Source organism: Tasmannia lanceolata, unplaced genomic scaffold (genome assembly GCF_043159265.1).
Source record: "Tasmannia lanceolata isolate RefF3 unplaced genomic scaffold, GAP_Taslan_0.1 ptg000029l, whole genome shotgun sequence".
NCBI classification, from domain to species: domain Eukaryota; kingdom Viridiplantae; phylum Streptophyta; class Magnoliopsida; order Canellales; family Winteraceae; genus Tasmannia; species Tasmannia lanceolata.
In genome coordinates, this window is record NW_027518706.1 from 11,077,838 (window position 1) to 11,101,301 (window position 23,464).

Below are 23,464 nucleotides of genomic sequence, written 5' to 3' on the forward strand. Positions count from 1 at the left end.
ACGGACGGTCTCCTCTTGTCTCCAATCTAGGATTTTGAAGAAATCCCAGATTCTACAACCTGCGTATCCAAACGGCCCTTCAAGGTTAGAATCATCCAAGGAGGAAGGCTCTTAGGGAATGGCCTATCAATGGTGGGCAAATAAATGAAAGGTTTGGATCATTAAGCAATTGATTTCAACCTGCACTTAATCCCCACTTTCCTCTGCTTACAGAAGATCCATGGAACAAGAACTATTAAGGATTAGAAATAAACACGTACGCAATGCAGTTTATTTTGCTTCTACTATTGTAAAAACAATAATCAGTCAATACATACATGAATGAATACAAAACAGTAAGAGTTGCTTATGGAGATGAAGCAACTTCAAGAACTGCATTTCGTCGACTCAATTTCATGTACAAGCCCTGCAACAATCGAAGTAAGCTGTTCAAGAACATGTACTGACATCATAAACACAACTCCTGAAACTATATAGCTACTTTTCAGTTAATAGCAATCTAAAGACAGATTTTTTTAAGTGAGTGAAAAACCAATTCTTTAGAGAAAAGAAAAAATGTTGCACTTAAAAAGAATTTTTGTCTGCAGCAATACCATCAATTTCATTGACTGTTCAAAAGAAAAGAAACACATTACGAACAATACTCCGCTTATTCTTCTGAGTACGCTCTACTATTTTCATCTTTACAAGTATGAATACCTCGGAAGTTGTCCATTTCCACTGGTGCAAGCTATGGGGTCATATCAATACCATCCATGTTACATGGATTCTTCAAAATGGGAAAGTACCCATGTCAGACACATCTCTGATTCTAATACTTTTGGATTCTCTGATATACTTCTAGATCTCTTTTATCTGTTTTTTTCTAAATACTACGACCACGACTTTACAATTACTGTATGTTTTGAGCCTTACGTATTCTAATAGTAATAATTTTAAATAGAAATAAAACATTGTATCTACTTGTTAAAATTTTCAATATATTGCTTGTTATGACCATGTTATTAAAATTTACGAATTGATTAAAATATTTCATCTAATTTACGAATCAGTATTTTTTAGTTTTGCCGAATCTGATACTCCCTACCCATGTCGGATTCCAATACTTGTACCCGCATTGGTATAACATAGCAAAACATGGGGGTTTCATCTCGCTTACAACAATGGAATGGCCGTCGTTCCAAGTCCAATAAGCACATATTACCGGTCTTCCAAATACCAAAATAGCCATACCAATTGAGCTTGTATATGTGCTTGTGTTAGAGACAGTTCATGTGGCAAGGCCTTCATAGTGTCTCAAAGAGAACATTTTATAGGGGCATTTGTGCACGTGTGTACTGTGTAGTATTCGTATGTGTGTGGAATCTGCATCACATGATTGTACAGAGGTATTTGGGCTTACATTTGTTGTATGAATAGTAGCTCCAGTAGTCATGCTAATATTTTGATCGGCAACCAGCTCAAAGTTGATATGCTGCAGAAAAATTGCAAGTGCAGCAATTGCTTCCAGCAAGGCAAACTGATCGCCGACACACTTGCGTGGTCCTCCACTGAATGGAATGAATCTACAATGTAATGTTACAAAGTCAGAATACAATGAACATCATTATAATCAGTGCATAAAAAGGCGGAGGCATCAACCATATTGTGAAATGAGCTATAAGGCTCACAGAATGAGCACAAAAAATGGCGAAAGGGGTGTTTTATATTCACATGACATTTTTTACGGTTGGTTTTGTGAAAAATGCATCTAAAACTACCTTCTTAAAGAGAAATATATTGCGACTCAAAGGTTTCAATAATGTAAAGTGGCTGCTAAGAATTTGTGAAAAGCTCCTTACTCAAATTGTGAGCTCTTGAAAGGGAAAAATGAGTACAGAGATAAGATGTGGTTACATAAAACCATCGAAAGCTTTACTTCTACCTTCTTAACCGTGACTAAGGTTTATTACCTTAAAGGGGAAAATAAAAAAAGGGAAGAAAAAGGAAAGTACGAATAATATCCATCTTTAAGTTACATGTGGGGCATTTACTGTATTGATCTTTAAGGTTATGCACTGCATTGATGTTTATGGTTAACATATGCCTCATGAGACGTATACTTCGTGAGCACCATGCTTGAACCATGTGAGTTAGAGGCAGTTTCCTACTTTCCTATGCCACGCCGCAAGGCATATCATTAAGCCTCATCCCTCATCATCCTCTTTTTCATCTTTTCCATCCGCTTTTCTCATTTTTTGCATATTCTAATTTTTTTTGTATTGTGCAAGGTAAACGATAATTATCACCATTTCTCGCCCATTTCTTATTCTTTTCTTTCATCGTCTTCATCTTTTCTTTCCCTGCCTCAACACACATCACCTTCTCCTTTTCTTCCTCTCCTCCTCTCTCCTCTCCCATATCTTACTCATTTCCCTTTCTTCCCTACTCCTCACACCCACCATCATCCTTGACAAGCCCATCTGAACCCTCTCCATTCACATTGGCACCCACTCTACCACGTACCACCACAAACACTCCATTGATCAAAACCCCAATCCGCTGCATCACCGCCCATACTTTATCACCCCACTTGCCACCATCCTCGGCTATACTCCCTTGTGCTATAACGTCGCCTTTGATACCTGTTAGGTCTAAAATTGGTAATAGGTTATGGTAGGGCCGGAAGGGCTGATCTGACAAGCTACAGCTGAAGGGCTGGTGGAGTCCTGCGCTGCACAAGGGCACAGACAAGAAGACAAAGGGTCATAAGACCAACCCGGAGTGTTGCTCCGGACGGGCGCTTCGACACTCAAGTCAGTATGAGCAGGAGTGCAGAGCAATGTCAGAGCAGAAAGCTTAGGGTTTTTGATTTCAGATCCCCCACCTTAGCACAAATGAGGGCTATTTATAGTGTGATCCTGAGCCACCTGTCCAGGACAGGTGGTAGTTCTGAGCCACCTGTCCAGGAGAGGTGGTGGCCTCTGTATGGACCAGGTCTCATACCTAGGAGGGGCAGGTGGAAGTCCCTGATTGGTCCAGGTGTCATACCTAGCAGGGACAGGTGTTGGCTTTGCAGTGGTCCCTGTGAGGGCCACGTGTCAACAGCCAATTGGTTGCTGAGTTCGGACCCCATCGCTGAGTTCGGACCCCATCAGTTGCCCCCTGGTTCTCCGAGTCGTGACAGCGGCTAGGGGAAGCAAAAAGAGGGTTAGAACAGCATCTGGCAGGCCTTAAGGCCTCTGGGCAGCTGAGGCCGGCCTCAGGCAGGGGCCAGAAAAAACCGCGGCGGCCAGGGGCCTCTGGGCGGCCTGGTCCGACCTTGAAACTTGGTCTGAAGGAGTACGGCCGAACAGGAGCCTCTGGGCGTTTCAGTCCGGTCGAAATCTGAACCAGAAGTCTGGCCGGCCAAACCTCCTGGGCGTCATGGCCGGACAGATCTCCTGGACGGGGCGGCTAGGCCGGACAGGTCCTCTGTCGCCTAGTGAGTGCGCCATATCCTGTCCGGCTCCGGCTAAGGCGCTGGACGGCCAGGCCGGACAGGTCTTTTGGCGTTTAGCGAACGCGTCATATCCTGTCCGGCTAGGCCTTCTGGGCGGCCAGTTCGGGCAGGTCTTTTGTCGCGTAGCGATTGCGCCATATCCTGTCCGGCTCCGGTTAAGGCGCTGGACGGCCAGGCCGGACAGGTCTTTTAGCGTTTAGCGAACGCGTCATATCCTGTCCGGCTAGGCCTTCTGGGCGGCCAGTCCGGGCAGGTCTTTTGTCGTGTAGCGATTGCGCCATATCCTGTCCGGCTCCGGTTAAGGCGCTGGACGGCCAGGTCTTTTGGCGTTTAGCGAACGCATCATATCCTGTCCGGCTAGGCCTTCTGGGCGGCCAGTCCGGGCAGGTCTTTTGTCGCGTAGCGATTGCGTCATATCCTGTCCGGCTAAGCCTTCTGGGGGGCTACGCCGGGCAGGTCTTTTGGCGTTATCACTTTGGAACTTGTACCTCGCATTTAATGCGGACGGTGCATTTAATGCGAGCGGCGCATTTAATGCGGTAGGTGACGTGGCGCACTCCGGCTGGTGGGAAAAGGGCGGGATTTTTCCCGCTCTTCCAAGCCTATATATACCGGAGTTTTTACTCTTCATTTTTCACTTTTCACATTCTTCTCTCCTTCTCTGCTGCTCGGCTAGTCAAATTTCTGCCCGCCTCGGATCAGTGAGCCCGGAGATCTTCGGTCAACACCTCAGTTCGGTAATTTCTTTTAGCTTTTCTTTTCTTCCCTTTTTATGTCAAGCACTAGTTCCGAGTCGGACTCTGGCTCAAAGGAGTTCGGTTCGACTAGTAGTACGGGGTCCGGGGCGTCGGAGAGGACGAGGCCGGCCTCGCCTACAGAGGCCGGTGTTGAGGACGAGGAGGTAATAATCGTAGTAGACGAGGAGAGCGGAGAGGAAGTGATTGTGGACTTAGACACAATCCCGGTCCGTGGGGACGGACCGCACCGGGTAGAAACCAGCGACGACGAAGAAGACGTTGAAGCGGTAGTTCCTCGCTTGCCGCGCGCGCCCGTTGAGGTGATAGCGGAGGCACGGATGGAGGCCAACCCACAGTACAACGTCGGGGCCCTGTACGAGGTGAATCATCTGGGGCCGGGCAAACTTCAGGCCGTCAAGGACAAGTACTGCATCCCTGATCGGTACATTTTGAGGGCGGCCGTTGAGGGGGACCGGGCCAGCAACGATAGTGCAGATCTCTGCCTATACGAAGAAGCCTTACGGGCCGGGCTCAGGCTTCCCTTGCATCCATTTTTTGTCGATGTGCTGAATTATTACGGGCTGGCGGTTACACAGGTCGTGCCGAACTCTTGGAGGACGCTGGTCAGCTTCCTGCACCTTTTGGGAGTTCGGCTCCGTAGGAACCCCACCCTGCCCGTCTTCAGGATGTGTGCGCACCTGAAGAGGCACAAGGACGGCGGCTGGATCTACATCAGCCAACGGCCCGAAGTGAAAATGATCACTGGCATACCTACTTCCATTCACACATGGAAGAACAGGTTTTTCTACGCTAGGGACACCGAGTAGGGCTCCCACTGGCCGTTCTCATTGGAATGGAGAACGCCGGACACCCAGAACCTTAGTCGGAAGTCAGCCCTTAAGGGCTACGACTATATGACCTTCGCTTTGATCAAAGAAGAGCTGAAGCGCGGTCAAATAAACTGCTCGGAGTTCTCCGAGGAGGCCGTCCTGGTAGAGCTCGGAATCAGCCGTGCGACGCAGGCACGTACGTGGACCCTTTTAGGCCAGCTTTCATTTTTTGAACTGTTCCTTTCTCTCTTTTTTTTTTATAGTGCTAACTCTGTTCTGTTTTCACGTTCAGAAATGGTGAAGCAGATGTCCATGCTGGACAAAATCAGGCAGACCTCCCAGGCGTCCCCAACGCATGAGCAGCCCCAACCCAAGGGCAAGAAAAGAAAGGTGCCGGAGTCAACTCTGGCAATGGCCGCACTGGCCGAGCCACTTAAATCAGCCGGGCGACGCATAAGCTGTCCGTCAAGTCGAGCCGGCCAAATCTCGTCAGGCAGAGCTCCGGGTCTGCACGGGTGACAGAGCCCCAACACAGCGGGCCGGTCCTGGGCATCCCTGCCGCCACGACGGCGAGAGGCGACAACGTCTTCCGCCCAAACTGGGCGGTGCAAAAAACGGACACCGGCCTAGGGGATAGCCGGGTGGCCACAGAATTGATGTACCAGGGCGTCCTCCCACGCGACCGACGGGAAGTCGAGAAAGAGGCGCCGGAGACCTGTGCAGAGGCGATCGCCTCCGCCCTCTATCAGCTCCAGGTGTACTCTAGGGATATGGCGAAGAAGAGTTATCTCTTCTCTGAGACGCTCACACAGATAGAGTCCGAGAAGGGCCAGCTCCAAAAGGACAAGGACGGGCTTAGCGAAGCCGTCCAGGTCAAAGAGGCCGAATGCAACAGCTTGAAGGACGAGGTGCAGAGGGTCAAGAACAGAGCCGTGCAGGATCTCCTAACTGCGAGGGAGAGAGCCGATCAGAGGGAGAAGGCGGCCGTGAAAGTGGCAGTGCGGGAGGCCGTGAAGAAAACCGAAGAGAGGAAGGACACACAATTCTTCAACCTGGGCCTCCAAGCCTATAAGGCGGGGTTCCTTCTCTGCTCCGAGCAGGTGAAGAAGGCTCACCCCGACATATCTCTGGACGGACTGACCGTCCCGTATGCCCCTCCAGAGGAGGAAGAGGACGAGGAGGAAGAAGGCGAACTGGACTCCTCCCAACCCGTCGAGGTGGAACAGGAAGTCGTTCTGGCTTCCGAGGTCACCCCTCCAACTGCCGAGGCCGGCCAGGTTGCAGCCCTTACTACAGAGGCAGTCACCGACGAGGTGACCGACAGGGAGGCCTGAGTGGCAGCCCTCTCGCTCCTATCCTTAATTTTTGTTTGTAAATTTTTGTAATGGCCCACGAGGCTCATTCTTTGTAAGCCAGCTCGGCGAAAAGAGCACTTTTGTGATATGAATACAAATTCAATTTTGTCTAACTATCTGTACGGCTGCCTTGCTTTTTTGTATTTATGACGTTTGTGCTTCTTCCTTATCTTTCTGCCGAGCCGGGGTGGTTGTCCGGATGTCATTGGCCGGAGTGCACCACTGCCGTTCTCTAAGTCTGCAAACACTTAGGCTGAGAGCTAAGTCTGCAAACACTTAGAGTCTTTTGGCGTCTAGCGATTGCGCCATATCCTGTCCGGCTTAGGCTGTGGACGGTCAGGCCGGGCAGGTATTTTGGCGTTTAGCGATTGCGCCATATCCTGTCCGGCTAAGGCTCTGGACGGCCAGGCCGGGCAGGTCTTTGAGGTGGTTTCCACTAGGGCGGGTCCATGTGGTTGGAACTGATCTTCACACCAATTTGGACGCGCCGGAGTGCACCACTGCCGTTCTCTAAATCTGCAAACACTTAGGCTGAGAGCTAAGTCTGCAAACACTTAGAGTCTTTTGGCGTCTAGCGATTGCGCCATATCCTGTCCGGCTTAGGCTGTGGACGGCCAGGCCGGGCAGGTATTTTGGCGTTTAGCGATTGCGCCATATCCTGTCCGGCTAAGGCTCTGGACGGCCAGGCCGGGCAGGTCTTTGAGGTGGTTTTCCACTAGGGCGGGTCCATGGTTGGAACTGATCTCCACACCAAATTGGACGCGCCAGAGTGCACCACTGCCACTCTCTAAGTCTGCAAACACTTAGGCTGAGAGCTAAGTCTGCAAACAAGAGTCTTTTGGCGTCTAGCGATTGCGCCATATCCTGTCCGGCTTAGGCTGTGGACGGCCAGGCCGGGCAGGTATTTTGGCGTTTAGCGATTGCGCCATATCCTGTCCGGCTAAGGCTCTGGACGGCCAGGCCGGGCAGGTCTTTGAGGTGGTTTTCCACTAGGGCGGGTCCATGGTTGGAACTGATCTCCAAACCAAATTGGACGCGCCGGAGTGCACCACTGCCGCTCTCTAAGTCTGCAAACACTTAGGCTGAGAGCTAAGTCTGCAAACACTTAGAGTCTTTTATTGGAGGAGCTGGCATATATTAGTGACTCAAAAATGAGGGACACTGTTTAGTGACAACTCCACTTTATTTCTCTTTGAAATTTAATTACAGAGATTCTTTACAGGCCTTCAAGCATTGGCTCTGAGGAACTGAGCAAGATCCTGCTGCGCGGCCTCTGACAGGGCAGAGCCGATCTGGACAACCCTCAGGTAGTCATCGCTGTACAAAGGGACGCATTCTTCCCTTTCAGTGCCGTTACATAGCAGCACCGCCTCGACTGGGGCTGATCCCCTCTGAGAACCCCTACACCTCCTGGTGTAGTGAACTTCATCTTCTGATGATAGGCGGAGGGAACAGCTCGGAGGAGATTCTGGCCGGGCGTCCTAGGATAGCATTGTAGGCCGACTTGGCCCTTACCACCAAGAAGTTCACCATGGCGAAGGACTGGCAGGGCGGCTCCCCGATAAGAACTGGAAGCTCGATCTGTCCTTCAACTTTGACAACTTCTCCGGAGAACCCGAACAGATCAGAGTGGGCCGGCTTCAGACGGTCAGTTCCGATCAGCATCTGCTCAAAGGCGTGATAATAGAGGATGTCTGCGGAGCTCCCGTTGTCGACCAAGATCTTCTTCATTTCCCAGTTTGCCACCAGCATGGTGATGACCAGGGCATCATCATGCAGGAGGATCAGGCCGTCGAGATCTGCATCTGAAAAGGATATCTCGTTCTCTAGCCTGGCCTTCTTGCTGCAGGTATGGACGGCGTTGACCTGCCGGGCATAAGTCCTGCGGGCTGATGAAGAGGTTCCTCCTGCGGTCGGCCCTCCTGAAATGGTACTAATAACACCATGAGGTTGAGGTTGAGGTACCTGAGGAGGGGGGCTGGCCGGGGCAGGAGCTTGGATGCGGTCGTCCAGAGGTTGAGCGCCTCGGGGGCTTCTGCCTCTGTTCCTCGGCTTGTCCTTGCGCTCTCTTCTGTTGTCATTATTTTTTAAGTACCTTCCGAGGTACCCTCTGCTGATCAGCTGCTCGATCTCCTCCTTCAAATGAAGGCACGCGTTGGTGTCATGACCGTGGTCCTTGTGGAACCTGCAGTACTGGGACATGTTTCTTTTCCCCGTCGAGGTTTGCCTCTCCGGCCACCGGATGAAATCCTCTTCCCGAATGGCTGCCAGGATCTGTGCTCTGGACGCGGTCAGCCGCGTGTAATGCTCTCTCGGGTGGGGGCTTCTCCCCTTTCGGGAAGGGCTTCTCTCCCTGCGGGAAGGGCTTCTCTCCCTGCGGGAAGGGCTTCTCTCCTTCTTCTGAGGTTTATCATCCCTACGCTGCTTGGTAGGGTTCTTCTCCTCAGGCCTTCTCTTGCTAGCAGAGTCCAGGGCGGCGAGAGTTTCCTTCACCGAGATGTACTCCTCCGCCCCGGCCATCAGGTTTGCGAGGGACTGCGGATTGCGCCGGGCCACTGCTCGTCTGAAGTCAGTTGATCGGGCGCCGGCCAGAAGGGCATTCGTGGCCGCGGAGGGATCTAGGTTGGGAACCTGAAGGGCTTCCCTATTAAAGCGACCAACGAACACTTTCAAGGCCTCATCATCTCCCTGCCTGAGGGCCATCAGCGAAGCCGTCGTCTTCCTGGGTCTTCTGCTGCTCAGAAAGTGGCGGGCCAGGTCGTCCCCAAAGTCATCGAAATTGTCCACGGACCTGGGTTTGAGCCGCGAGTACCAGTCCCTCGCGGTTCCAGTCAATGTGGTGGGGAATGCCCGGCAAAGGAATCCATCCGACGCCCCGTGGAGGAGCATTGTAGTCCTGAAAGTCTCCAAGTGGTCCACGGGGTCGGTGGTCCCGTCATACTGCGAAATCTGCGGCATCTTCCAGCCCGCGGGGGCTGCCGCGCTGAGCACTCTGTCCGAAAATGGGGGAGTGCTTGTGAAGATCCGGGAGGCAGGCCGGCCCTGCTCTCTCGCGAGCTCTTCAATCCGGTGGTCGATCTGCTGGATCCTTAGCAACACCGGGTCGTCTCTTTCCTCAGCCCGGTGGACGGGCCTCTCTCTTCTTGCTGGCGGGCTCATAGCCGATCCGGACTGACTGGCCGGACTCCTTCGCCGGTGCCGCGATCCCTCTCCGTGCGTGGCGTCTCTCTTGCTGCCATGCCTTTGTACGGAGGGAGATCGTGACCGGTGATGTAGGCGAGGCTCGGGGCGCACATGCTTGTCCTGGGAGAGGTGATCTCGTCTTGTAGAGTGACGAGTCTGCTCTCGGGGCGGGGGCGTGTGCTCTCTGCGGGAGCTTCCCCTCCTCTGAGTGGGCTGAGAGGCCTCGGCTGGGTGCTGCTGGAGTGCGGTGGCCGGATTTCTGAACTGCGCAATCACAGCAGTCATTTCTTGGAAAAGGACCCGCATCTCCCTCGGGGTCGGGGTAGGGTCTGAGCGGTCCGAGCGAGTCGGACTTCGCTCCCCTGCCGCCCCGACCTCTATCTGCGAGGCCAGTCGCTCGCTTCTTCCTTCGCGGGGGGCTGTAGCCCGGGTTGTCCGGGAGGTTGGCACATGCTTTCCGTTTTTCCCTACCATTGCTTAAGTGAGGTTCCGAACAGCTTTTTGTTGCGGGGTCCCACGGATGGCGCCAAATCTGTTAGGTCTAAAATTGGTAACAGGTTATGGTAGGGCCGGAAGGGCTGATCTGACAAGCTACAGCTGAAGGGCTGGTGGAGTCCTGCGCTGCACAAGGGCACAGACGAGAAGACAAAGGGTCAGAAGACCAACCCGGAGTGTTGCTCCGGACGGGCGCTTCGACACTCAAGTCAGTATGAGCAGGAGTGCAGAGCAATGTCAGAGCAGAAAGCTTAGGGTTTTTTATTTCAGATCCCCCACCTTAGCACAAATGAGGGCTATTTATAGTGTGATCCTGAGCCACCTGTCCAGGACAGGTGGTAGTTCTGAGCCACCTGTCCAGGACAGGTGGTGGCCTCTGTATGGACCAGGTCTCATACCTAGGAGGGGCAGGTGGAAGTCCCTGATTGGTCCAGGTGTCATACCTAGCAGGGACAGGTGTTGGCTTTGCAGTGGTCCCTGTGAGGGCCACGTGTCAACAGCCAATTGGTTGCTGAGTTCGGACCCCATCGCTGAGTTCGAACCCCATCAATACCGATGATCAGATCTCCATCCCAACCACCACATGACGTGGTTAAAAAAGAACACACACACACACACACACACACGTCCACAAACCAATCTCTTCGAGCGAGCCAGTGTGTGTGTGTGTGAGAGAGAGAGAGAGAGAGAGAGAGAGAGAGAGAGAGAGAGAGAGATATACAGAAAAAAATGAGAAAAGGTTGTAGGAAATATGGACCGGGGCGCGGGGGGGCGGGGTTATCACCTCCACTCCCTGGTTTGAAAATGGCACTTCACACTTTATTAATCACCTTCCTGACCAGATATTGTGAGCATTTTCAGAATTGTAAAAGCCTTACAGGAAAATTAGACAAGTGTAAAGGATTGGAGCTGCAGTATTGAAACATGGGAGTGCGTGCGCGTCACACAGAGAGAGAGAGAGAGAGAGAGAGAGAGAGAGATGCAGACTCAGACACGCGCGCACACACACACTATGTACCTAGAAATTGTTCTTGCTTGTACAACTAAAAGTCGAAAACAAGATAGAGAACCTGGTTGGTGAAAACAATCGTTGAAAACCACGTTCGAACAAAAATTGGAAGAAAATGAGATGCTTAACCACTTGTCTCAGAAAAATGAGTTTTATTGTTCAGCTGCAGATGTGTTTGATTCAAACTTTACCTTATCTCAAGTGCATCATGCAGCAATTATAGAAAGATATAGATCAATGACACACCTGAAATCAGTATTTGTCTCATTCGGCACCGGTCCTTCCAAGTCAAATCGTTCAGGCACAAACTCTTCTGCTCTCTCCCAGACCTTTAAGAATGCAATAACAAAATCAAATTATATAAAATGAAAATACAGAGAAGCCGCATGCCTTGATGCAATGCAAAACACAGGTCTTACAAGGAAAATAATTGAAGAAAAGTTAACATGTAGAAATTGATGGCAGCAGATAAGCAAGCTTTAGTCAAAGATTATTTTGAGAGAAGGGACAGTAAAGTCCTGGAAGCCTCTATTCCGTAGAAGCTTTTTCGATAGGGAATTGCCCTCGTTGGTATCGTTACTTCAGATATTGGAAGATACTTACATCAGCTCTTCAGGTGTGGACAAGAGGTTATGGGTTTGGGATTCTTCCGGTTTCTTCTCGGTAAAATCTTTCTTCAGGGGTCTTAATCCGATCCAAGAAGATCTTCATGTTGCAAAGGTGTGGAATATTAAGGTCCCCCCTAGAATTTGCTTTTTTGGGTGGACGGTGATTCGAGGCCGCATCCAAACGGTTGATTTTTTTAGGGCTAGAAATATGCTTATAGTAGATCAGTGCGACTTGTGTGTTGAAGCTGGGGAGTCGGTAGATCATTTATTTATTCATTGCAAAGTAGCTCGGGAGGTTTGGGGAGGGGTTTTGTCGAGATTCGGCATTGCGTGGGTGTTTCCTTCCAATATTAAGGATCTCTTTGAAGGTGGTCTTTTGTGCCATGGAGGAAAAAAGGGAAGGTGTTGTGATCGATTGCTTTACTGGCCACATTGTGGGTATGGACGGAAAGAAACAACAGGATTTTCGAAGGTCGTGCTAAGTCCTCTTTCTTCCTATATATTAAGGTTGTTGCGTTATCGATTTCCTGGGCTAGGTCGCTGACAATTTTCAAATTTGTTTCGGCATACGACTTGTGGGAGGGGTGGGGGTGGTATGTAACAGTCAAGTTCGCAATCCTGTAATTGTTCAAAAGTGGGTCAATCCGTCTGTTGGCTTCTCCAAATTGAATTTTGATGGGTCTAGCTTGGGTAACCCCGGTCTAGCTGGGATCGGGGGTGTTTTGAGGATTTCCTCTGGGGAAGTTGTGAAGGCTTATTCCGGGCCTCTTGGAGTAGCTGATTCAAACGAAGCTGAAGTTAGAGCAGCTCATCAAGGTGTGTTACTCCTAGGGCGAGCAAGGATGGCTAGCACTATTGTGGAAGGTGACTCGTTAAATGTCATTAGGTGGCTTAAGGGCTCTTTGGTGCCTCCCTGGAGATTTCTTCGCTTCTTTGATGAAATAAAGGATATTACGGTGGGGTGCGCTACGGTGTATCAACACGTAAGAAGATCTGCTAATGAAGTAGCGGATAAGCTGGCTAAAGATGGGGCTGTGAAGCAGGCTCTGGAGCTCTTCGACTTTCTTCCTCCTTAATTTCTTTTTTGTATTTTTCTCTGTCTGGGCGTGTTTGTAATGTGGTGTGTGTGGGGGGACTCTCTCGGTCTTCCCTTTTTAATGAAATCAGTTACTATTCAAAAAAAAAAAAGAAATTGATGTGTTGACATTGAACCTTTAGGACAGAGTTATCTCATGGGTGATTTCTAACTATAGGAGTATATTGGGTCTTTTCAGAAAGCTTAAGTAATGGTGGATAAGTCAAAATGCCCATTTATGAGGAGCTTGATGCTATTGTGGGACTACTTTTAGTTTGTAAATTACAATTTTGGGTTGTTTTCTAGAAGCAGATTTGATCTTTATTTAAAAATGAAACTCCCATGTTATTATAAACTCTTATATGTACAGCAGACACCTTGGTGGTTTTAACCACTACAGGGTTGATTCCCTAGTTAGTGATATATATTTTCTTTACAACACACATGGGGATAAAGAAGTTCAAGGAGTTCAAGAATGGGCATACAGTGCAACTGCTAATAGGGGTTGATAACCTAGTTGGACTTGATGATTAGTGACGGCACATTGCATCTACAATGAATATGCAAATGTAGCGCTAGATATACTGGAAATTAAATCTAGTGTATCATGTCTAGAATGACAATTAAGATTTATATTTTTCTTCTTGCTCTGGAGAAAATATCAGAAGGGGGAAGTCCAATGTTAAAGAAACTGAAATTGTAAGAGTATTTACAACTGAAAATTTTCATAAAATGGAAAGTGTACTATTCTAGAGAATTTATACGAGAGGAAGTCTGAAGATATGAGATGGATAATTATGAAATCGGTACGAACTATGAACTCTATTCTACATATCAGTGGAAAGGATTTCCTTACCTTTATTTGAAGTTCTATAAAGATTCTTCTTAAGATTTGAACTAAAGGAAGAATTCCCCCAACCTAAAGATTTGAACTCATTCTTCCATATGCTTTCAGTGATTTTACAAGATTTCGACTGAAATTCCAACCAAAACCAAAATATTTCTGCTTCCATGGAAACTGAAGCCGAAACTAAAATTTAAAACCTTAGCCGTCAATGAGTTGTAGCTTATATAAAATTGAAGTCCTGAAAGAAGAAAAAAAATGCATCAACCCCTTCAGTTACTTTCCCTAATTTCTTTCCACTTCCTTAGGAAATGGAGAGAAGGATCCATTCTATCGCTCTGCCATCATGCTGTTTTTCTCTAAGGTTACGAAATATCAGCAACAATGACAAGAACAACCACCAGCATCACAAAATCCCTTCAATACTTCCTCTTGGTTACGTACATCAATGCAAAAACAAGGCATCTTTGTATAATCAAGTAGCAGACAAATAGAATATTACAGTAACCCTTTTGCAAGCTGATGGGATACTTCCCATCTAATTGTAAAACCCATTATAAATGGAGGGAGAGATGTGTGTTTGTGTGTAAGCGCGTGCGTGTTCTAGCTTGCTTCCTACTCTATAAAACTAAGAAGCCCCTCTTTCCTTTCAGCGGGAAAAAATCCTATAAAAAGCCCCTATGCCTTGGACTATAAAAACTTGGGCTTTCTATTTTTAGACAAAAGTTACCAAGCTAATTCCAAATTTTAGAAATTAACCTTTTATAAGACCTATGTGAATTAGACTTGCCCTCAAACGGGTTTGCTAAATCCTCTCAGGGTTCATTGTGGGGGTTGGTCACCCTAATAAGAGCATTCAAAGCACTAGAAATTTTCTCAAGTCCAAAATTTGAAAGAAGGTTAAGACTTATTGATGGTATCAAAAAGCTCAACCAATAAGAATCTAGTCAGTGATTATAGACCACTTTTACTCAATTGATTTCAGACAGCGGTTAGTTCTATTTTGCATTCTTGGAAATAAAAACAAAATAATATTTGAGCAAATAAAATTCGATGATACCTGAGAGGAGCGATGGATATTATATATGCAAATCATTATATCTTGACCTGCCTTAACCTTGTAATTTCCTGGGAGAATATCAGCGACCTGAGCGCGCCTTATCAAAACCTACAAATTGTAGACTTAGGAAACCATGAAGAAAGGTGGAAAGTGCAAAGACGCTGTCATGCCATTAACTTAAAGATTTGTTGACCATAAAAGCTTGCAACTTACAGGTGGATGTGGGTAGAGACGCATGGACTCATTTATGCAGCGCATTAGATACTTTAGCTCTTTTATATCTTCATAACTGGGAGCTCTTCCCTTGAGAACTTTGTCAACCTCCTCTTGTGCTTTCTTCAAACAGGCTGAATCCTGCAAAAAAAAGAAGAAGAAGAATGGAAACAGTAAGGTTAATGGTATTTATTTCAGGCAACTCTAACTTCAAGTAAAACAGGAACTACACCTACGAAGTGTATTATGTTCATTAGAGTTAGCATTTCATGTTAATTAGTGTTAGTTTTATGTTAGTTTGACACGGCTCATCATTATGATGACCCTAGAGGCACTTTTTTTGTAACTATGCTGAAATGGATCTTATTAATATACCATTTTGTGGGGTTGGTGAGTCTCTCTCTTTCTCTCTCTCTCTCTCTCTCTCTCTCTCTCTCTCATACTGCACTAAACTTCGTGTGTAGACAGTCCTCAACACAATGGAGTTGTCGAATGAAAAAACAGCATAGTCTTGAAGTGGCATAATCACTGTTGTTTTGTATGTCCCAAAAACATATTGGAGTGATGAGGTCCTTAGTCTATCATTTGATAATCTGCATGCTGCTATCTATACCTCATGGTAAATTTCCATTTCACATGATGTTTCCTGATTCTCCTCTCTTTTAATTACCTTGACATGTGTTTGGATAAGTATGCCCTGTTCAACATCTTGGTCACCAGTCAACATCTTGTTCCCCAGTTAGATAAACCTGATCCTTGTGCTACTAAATGTATTTTCTTGAGATATTCTCGCATTCAAAAAGGTTATCGATGTTACTGTAAAAACCGCGAGATCTTCAATCTCACAAAATAGGATTAAAAAAACGTGCAACAAACGTCAAGGGGAGATGCAAGAAACACAATCACACAAAGCAAGAACACAAGGTGGTTCGGCAATGTGCCTATGTCCACAGGAGAAGAGTTTCACTATTTCAGTTTAGGGTTACAGTATCTGATAGAACAGATTGTGAGATTGAAGATCTCGCGGTTTAAACTTGTCCCATACGCCAAAAGCTCTAGTCCAGAACTGATAGAACAGATTAGGCTAAGCCCTTTAAACTTGTCCCATACTGATGCAGAAGCACCCCTGGACTCTTTAGGGTAGTCTTTTCCTTTTATTTGGTTGTTTGTTCATAGAGTATCTAGTTTTGTAATTTTATGGTGGTAGTGGTCCTTTTTTGTGTAATTGTGCTTAAGTAGGGGTATGGTCATTTCCTTGTATTGAGGCTGCCTATATAAGGCCTCTTTCGGTCTTTCCCTCTTTTTTGTAGTCATTTTGAATCTTGAATGGGGTTTTAGATCTGGGATTTGGTTTTGGAGGGAATTCCTTTGCTTGTGCAAAGATTCTTTCTTTTCTAACTTTAAGATTGAAGACTTGTAGGCTTGTTTGAGCTTTTCAATTGAATTTCTCCTATCTTTTCTGGTTCTAATGCAAGATTATCAAAGTTTTGGAATTCTTGTATCCCATTCCAAGATTTGAAGTTGATTTGGTGAACAAATTTTCAAGAAAAGCATCAAGAAGTGAAGATCTTTTCATGAAAGTGCATACTAGCTGCAAGTGTTGAATCCGTGGTGAAATTGACGCTTTCCTATGCGAATTTGGTGAGATCTTCCTTTGAAATTTCGTTTCCTATGAAGATGCCTTAGCTATCATCCATTCAAGTGGATCTGAGATTTAGCATATGTTCTTGAGCTTGAAATGCAAGCATTTGTTGGACTTTTGCAGAAATTCCAGAATTTTAGTGCCTCATTGTTTGATCCATATCTCCCTCATTACTTGGAATTTTTACATGCAATTTTTTTAAAATCTTCCCTACTTCATCAACCATAATATTAGAGAGGAATTACTGAAGAAATGTAACGAATTCATAAAGAAATTTGTGTCATAAGAAGCACCAGTCACTAGACCAGGCAGAAACTCTTGAAAAACAGTTTTGATAAAGCTCAGGGTTTGAGCTTGATCCATATCTCCCTCATTACTTGGAGTTTTTAAGTTATTCCACCTCCAGTAGTTCACATACATCTGTATTACAAGTTTGCTGAAGAGATCCTTATCACATTCCCAGCAAGATAGAGCAGATCTGATGATCTTCATGATCCAATTTTCTGCAAAGTGTAGAAAATTCCATCATGAATAATTTGCATATGGCTCATGTTTGAGTTAAGATCTGTGACAAACTAGAGAACCTATGTGAAATCTCAAAATTTATGAGTGTTATCGAGACTCTTAGCCACAGATCTACCAAAGATCACTGGAATTCACATCGAAAGTGCCGAATCTAAGCTTTTCATCTCAGGCGTGCGACTTTTTGAAAACCAGTTGCGTAGTGAAATGGAATCAAGTTGAATCCTCCTCTTCAAGCTTGAATGCTTCTGCTGATTTCCTCTCACATCAGACTTGGTATCCAAGCATCCCTGCATCCATTTACTCTGCATCACATACTAGGCTGGGTCCCACCCAGTCCCATACCTAGGCAGTAGTCCCCCACGTAGGACCGTAACATACCACCATGCTCCCGCATCCGCCATCCTCAGCAGCCCACTCTGTGGCGGTTTTCACTCTAACCTTTTTCTAGGTAGCCCTTTCTAGAGGTCGACCTTTCTGCGGCGGCCTACTCTATGGTAACTTCACTCTAGCAGCTTTCACTTTGGCATTTTTTTTACTAGGTAGCCCTTTCTAGGTAGTACTCTCCACATGCCACCCCTTCCGTGACTCTAACACGTGACGTGGTGGCTGCTCTGAGACCAAATGCTTGGTACTTTTTTTATTCTTTATAGTTGGAGGAATTTTCCCTTTCATATTTATTACCTTTGTTAATATATATTTTTTGAATGGCAAATAGATTTCATTAAAAAAAAACCAGAGACCGAGAAGGTCCCTAAATAGGAGTACACCGAAGAAGCGATAAAGATTTTACAATAAAAGACTGGGGAGAAGAAAATCGAACTGCTCAAGGCTATCTTTGTACACCCCTGCCCTCGCTAGACTATCCACATCACCATTCGCAGACCGCCTAACATGCTTGAATGTGACTGTTGCCATCGCAATTCTATCAAGAATTTCATCAAACTAAGCTCCAAATCTCCAAGGCACCGGCTTTGATCGCCAAAGCCATCTGGTAACGTTGAGTGAGTCCCCTTCCACCACTACCTTGTTCATGTCCACATTAAGAAGCATCTTGATGCCTTGATGGATTGTGCACACTTCAGCCTCATTTGCATCTGCGATACCAATGGGACCTCTAAAGGCCCAAATCACCACTCCCTCTTCATTCCTCAACAATCCTCCAATGCCAGATCGCCCGGGATTTCCCATACTAGATCCATTGAAATTCAAAATCAGTTTAATTTCTTCTTTATTACTTCCTCCGGTCTAGTGTTTAAGTTGTTCTTCCACATCTCTCAATATGGGGATTGAGCTTCACATCACAGGACAACGGACATTATCAAAATTCTTCCACTTCACACGACATAGAATTGAAGTGACAAAAACGTACAAATTGTAATGTACCTTACTTAGAAGATATAATGTCCATGTCAAGACTGAACCAGTTGTCTCATGGCCAGCAACTAACATCGACAGAAGGTCATCACGTAATTGTACACTAGAAACCTGAAATATATGGAAAGATCATATTAGACATTGAGTAAGTAAAGAAAAACAAAGAATAAAAGATAGGCTAACCAATATCAGATCAAATTACAATTAAACAAGTTAACATCAAGACATTCCATGAAAACAAAGCTCTAAATAGAATTGCAAATGAAATTCATATTCATAAATAAATTTAAGCAGGCATATATTATTCTTTCATAATTTCTAAAAAGTGTAATACAAAACATATAAGATATCTAATTGATCAAGTTTTCATATCAGATACCTTCTACTGTTTATCATGCTTTGTTGGAAATTTACATTTTTTTCTCATAACAATGGCTTAAATAGATTACAACAAGCTCTAAAAGTAGTAGCTGCAGTGAATGTGGGTCCATATGATTGAAAATTTGCATCTTGGAAGGAAAAAATTCATGCATAAAAGCTTTTTTTAGAAAGAATGGTGGACCTTATAGACTGCTATTATAATTTGATTTGAATTGGGTTTTAGAACTTAGCTGAGTATATTGGATTCCAAGCAGGTATGTTGGTAGTGATCAACAAATGGGATAGTTTTTGCTTGCTTTTCATTTATCTTTTGAGAGCATAATGGATAGGTTTAAGTTTAGGCCCTAATCCCCGCTTTTGATAATTTCTCTGCTCACCACTTTTTTTTGTCTGGTTGATATTCTTGGAATCAAAGGAGTACAAGAGCATACTCCTTCATGACAGATTAGTGATCAAGGGTTTGATGGCTGCAAAAGTGCTCATGAAGAATTAAGAAAACCCAAGCACTGCAATTGTCCAACTTTGTTCAGTGACTGTAGATGATCACCCCATTCATGACAATAAATTATCAAAGATGAAGAGTTCGGTGTACATAATGTGCCAAGGCTTATTCTTGTTGATCTCTGAGGTCGCTAAACATACTCATATGATTATCTGAGCAGGATTTTGTAGTTGGGCGGAGCCAAATTCAAACAGTTCGAGCTAAAACAATCCACAGCAGATGCCCATAAGACTGATATATATTAATATATTATTGATTTCATTAACATAATGCTAGAGCTTATCACAAATGTGCAAAATTTGCCTGGCCACTCAGTTTATAACCAAATAATATACCATAACTACAAATATATTCACAAGCCAAAACCAGCTAATACATTGCAGTAGCTACTAAACATCTATTTCTCTGAGATTCCAATAAGTGATTTCCTCAAGAAAGTTTCAAATTTTGGTAAGCCTATGAAAAGATAAGTATTCTATCTTGTCAATGGCTTATTCTCAGCATATCAATCCTGATTTAAACCACAACATCTGTAATCATAGAACAAACAAATTTTCAGCAAAAGAATATGTGTTTTAACTTTCAAAAAAAATTGACGGACCTCTTCTCGACTAGCAAGTAAGAAACGAAGTATACTTGGATCTGTTTCATTTAAATACTCTTCCCCATCAGCCTGTTCGCCTTGAGCTTCTACCATCTCTTTGCACTTTGTAATAAGTTCTTCAACAGTTCTCCTTATTATGGAAACTGCTTTTTCTGCTTTTATTTGTCTGGGTATTACCTTGCACAAGACTTTAATCTGCAACAAGAGAAGGAAAATAAATAAATAAAATAGCCAACGGCATAGATTATCAAACTATTCAAACCAGCATAATACAGAAAAACTATTCAAACCAGCATAATACAGAAGACCTTGAGTATTTTTATTTTTCATTTACCTTTCTTGAATATTTCTTATTAATAGAACTCCAGAGACGTCCAAAAAAAGAGAGAATAAGTTGGGTGGAGATCCAATTTACATGGACTCTACAAAGCAGGGAGTTTGAGACATTGAGCCTACCCATATTTATTGGTATCCATCCAATGCCAGGTGGGACCCAAGATTGGTCTCTAGTTCTCTAGGAAACAGCCAAATTCGAGTTTAATAATGGCCTGCTTTCAGGAATTTAATCAACTTGTTTATGAAAGACCAATTTACCCTCTTTCCGGTCATCTTAGGCATCATTTTCTAGGAAAAGATTGGAACTAGCATAAAGATTTCTTTTATTTTGGTAAATGAGTTGTACGTCCAATTTCAAATTTTAGAATGAATACACTTTTCCCTTCTCTGCTAGAAAGCTCGTGCACTAAAAATCTCAAGGATGTGAACTTCAATACTAGAAAATATATCAGGCTTTCTCTACACAGATTTAACAAAAGGCTTTGGCCATCTTAATATAAAGACATCAAAAAAGAGAATCAAGATGCAACCTGCAGCATGAAGGCATGGACATAGAGATGAGAAGAACACTCATGGAAGTGGAAAGTAAGAAAATTGCAGTTCACCAAACAAAAAATAGTATTGTAGAATAATTAGGTATTTAAGAAGCTCAAGAACACTACTATCATTTTCAATAAATTACAAACAAGAAGTTATTCAATGATGTATATTCTATCCCTCGTCTTGAATTATTTATTTTAAATTCAATGAAACGATGCTAGCGTAAAAGAATAACAAGAAAAAAATTAAGCTAAAAACAAGTCGAGGGAATATCAGTTTAAAAACAAGACGAGGGAATATCACTAAAAATGAAGAAAAAAATTGGGGTAAAAACCTGCCTTCCAATATGGCAGAATATCAGTGGAACGAGCTTCTGCCTCTTTTAGTGCAGTATAAACTGCCTCGATAACAGGACTATCGGAAGCAAGTGAATCAAAATTATAGTTGAACAATGACAAACCTATCACATCTAAAGTTAATTGAGAAAAAATTTCCTCCATGTTCACCGCAGCGCCACTTGAGGCATCTAGCTTAAGCTTCTCAACCATTCTCTCAGCACATTTGCAGAATACCTTATCGACAATCACAGACAAATACTTCTTGTGAAGAGATGGAACGACAGCTCTCCGCCTCACCTGCAACATGTCATTTTTTATTAATCAGAAAATGATTACATGAGATTAAGAACAGAAAAGACCATACATTAGTTAACCACTAAAGGTTCTAGTTTAACAATCATTAAGTTGGAAGGTTAAAAGGAATCAGCATGCTTTAATAGTAGTAAGGTATTGTTAGTGAAACCAAAAGATTAAGAAATCACACTCAAGAAGGTTAGAGATGTATTGAACTTTAGAATCTCAGGAATCACTCCACAAGATTATCTGATATTCATTCATGCTCGAATCATAGTCCCAAATAGTTAAGGTCCTAAGTGGGAGCCTACCTAAGTTTGGGACTAGGTGGGACCTAGCCAATGGGGCAGGTTTAAAGGGCCTAGCCTTACGCATTCCAGCTTTTGGCGTATTGGCTAGGTCCCTAACATTTGGTATCAGAGCAGCCACAACGTCACATGTTCGAGTCACGGAAGGGGTGACCTGTGGAAAAGTCAACCTGGAAAAAAGGTCAGAGTGAAAGCCGTCACATAGTAGACCAATGAGGATGGCAGATGCGGTAAGTGTGGTGGAATGCTACGGTCCTGAGTAGGGGCCTGCCTAGGTATGGGACTAGGTGGGACCTGGCCTAGTATGGGACAGGTTTAAAGGGCCTAGCCTGGAGCTTTTGGCGTATTGGTTAGGTACCTATCATAAACATGGTCTAATTTATGCATTTGCATTGCTTCTACCATGGAAAGCAATACCCTGAAATTAACTAAAGACAAAATAATAGCAAATATAAAAAATCCCTAATCCATGTGCACACCACCAATCAATTACAGCTCTATGAATTCAAATTTCAAACAAGGAATTCTAAACTTAAAAGCATCAATAAGAACAAAAAGGGTAATACCGTCCAAAGGGGGCCTTCCGCAATGGCGAAGCCAGACCCAAAGAGAAACTCAGAAACCTCAGAAACAAGACCCTTAGCATACATTCCATAGTTCCTCAACACATGCTTGGCTATAGCTGGATCACTGACCACCACAAAATCGCGGGGTCCCGCAGCAAGGCGATAAATTGGGCCATACTCATTCATCCATTTGAACAAAGGGAGAAAAAGCGCGCCTCCCAAAAGTTCAGAAACGTCTTCAAGCTTGGCACTGGCAATGGGTATGCCTGAATTGTCAGGGCTAATGCCTTTTGTTAGAGATTGGGTTATAGAGGTGAGCCAATCTGGGCTGACCCATGAGCCATTGCTAGGGTTTGTAGGGTTCTTTTTCTTGGTAGAGGGATTGGGTAATGGAGAATTGTTTTTTTCTATGGAGGATTTGATTGTGGGGAGTGAAATGGGAGGTGGGTTTCTTTGATGGAGATATGGGTTGGGTTTTGTAAGGGATTTGGGGATTTTGGGTGTGAAAGGAGAGAGGGGGGTGGTTAGAGAAGAGGTAGAAGAAGAAGCCATGTCATGTGAATAAAGGATGAGAGCTTTAGAAGAGGAGTCTCTTCTCAGTTCTCACTCTTACTGGATAATTGGGCCGTTGGAAGAGGGAACTTTTCAGGTGGATTAGATTTTAGATTTTTAACATTTTATACAGTTGTGGGGTAGATATGAGTTGGGTGACTCATTTTTCCTGCATTGGTTTACCTTTAAACATCGATGTGCAAGTAGACTGAGGGGTATTTGATTTCTAATGTTCTAGTGACAGCATATTGAAGGGGTAAATGTAGAACGTTTTTTTTTAGGCATTTATTTTATGAGAAATGATAGATGCAAGAGCCCTCTTTATGCAAGGGCCGGAGAAGGGTATGTTTGGTTGCCTAGAAAGATTTTAGTAAAATTTTTGTCCCATCTCATGTTTGGTTGCCTTTTAGCACTAGAATTTTTTAATCCCACTGTTGTAATGATTGCTTATGAGTCTGACATGGACTCCTTGTCCCCTCTTTCTTTTCTAGGGAATGATATCCTCTCTCTTTCTCTCTCTCTCCTCTCTTTCCATATTTGGCAATAACACTCCTAAATTTTGGCGGGAATTTTAGGAATTGTAGGAAAAAAAAACCTAGCAAATTCCGTTTC

General features: G+C 44.7%; 1 protein-coding gene across 2 annotated transcripts; it reads right to left on the minus strand.

Annotated features, from left to right (window-relative positions):
* Positions 1 to 257: 257 nt before the first annotated feature.
* On the minus strand, positions 258 to 22,980 carry LUT1 (Cytochrome P450 superfamily protein). Of its 2 annotated transcripts, none has more exons than XM_077370014.1 (9): positions 22,301 to 22,980; positions 21,367 to 21,429; positions 19,916 to 20,113; positions 18,441 to 18,542; positions 14,891 to 15,031; positions 14,678 to 14,785; positions 11,337 to 11,419; positions 1,403 to 1,565; positions 258 to 406 (listed from the first exon to the last, which is right to left on the minus strand). In XM_077370014.1, the coding sequence occupies exons 1-9, from the start codon at positions 22,850 to 22,852 to the stop codon at positions 347 to 349; spliced, it is 1,470 nt and encodes a 489-aa protein (XP_077226129.1). In that variant the 5' UTR covers positions 22,853 to 22,980; the 3' UTR covers positions 258 to 346. The 2 variants fall into 2 exon arrangements, with proteins under 2 accessions (XP_077226129.1, XP_077226128.1); XM_077370013.1 differs by having other exon boundaries at positions 21,133 to 21,429; positions 22,301 to 22,978.
* Positions 22,981 to 23,464: the final 484 nt, after the last annotated feature.

What these genes read in the sequence shown, in the direction of transcription:
- LUT1 (XM_077370013.1), bottom strand. Translation starts at nt 22,852, where the DNA reads ATGGCTTCTTCTTCTACCTCTTCTCTAACCACCCCCCTCTCTCCTTTC. An exon ending in CATTATATCTTCTAAGTAAG is followed by an intron (nt 15,032 to 18,440) that starts GTACATTACAAT and finishes TTTTTTTTGCAG; the next exon opens with GATTCAGCCTGTTTGAAGAA. An exon ending in CTACTATTCATACAACAAAT is followed by an intron (nt 407 to 1,402) that starts GTAAGCCCAAAT and finishes CGATTGTTGCAG; the next exon opens with GGCTTGTACATGAAATTGAG.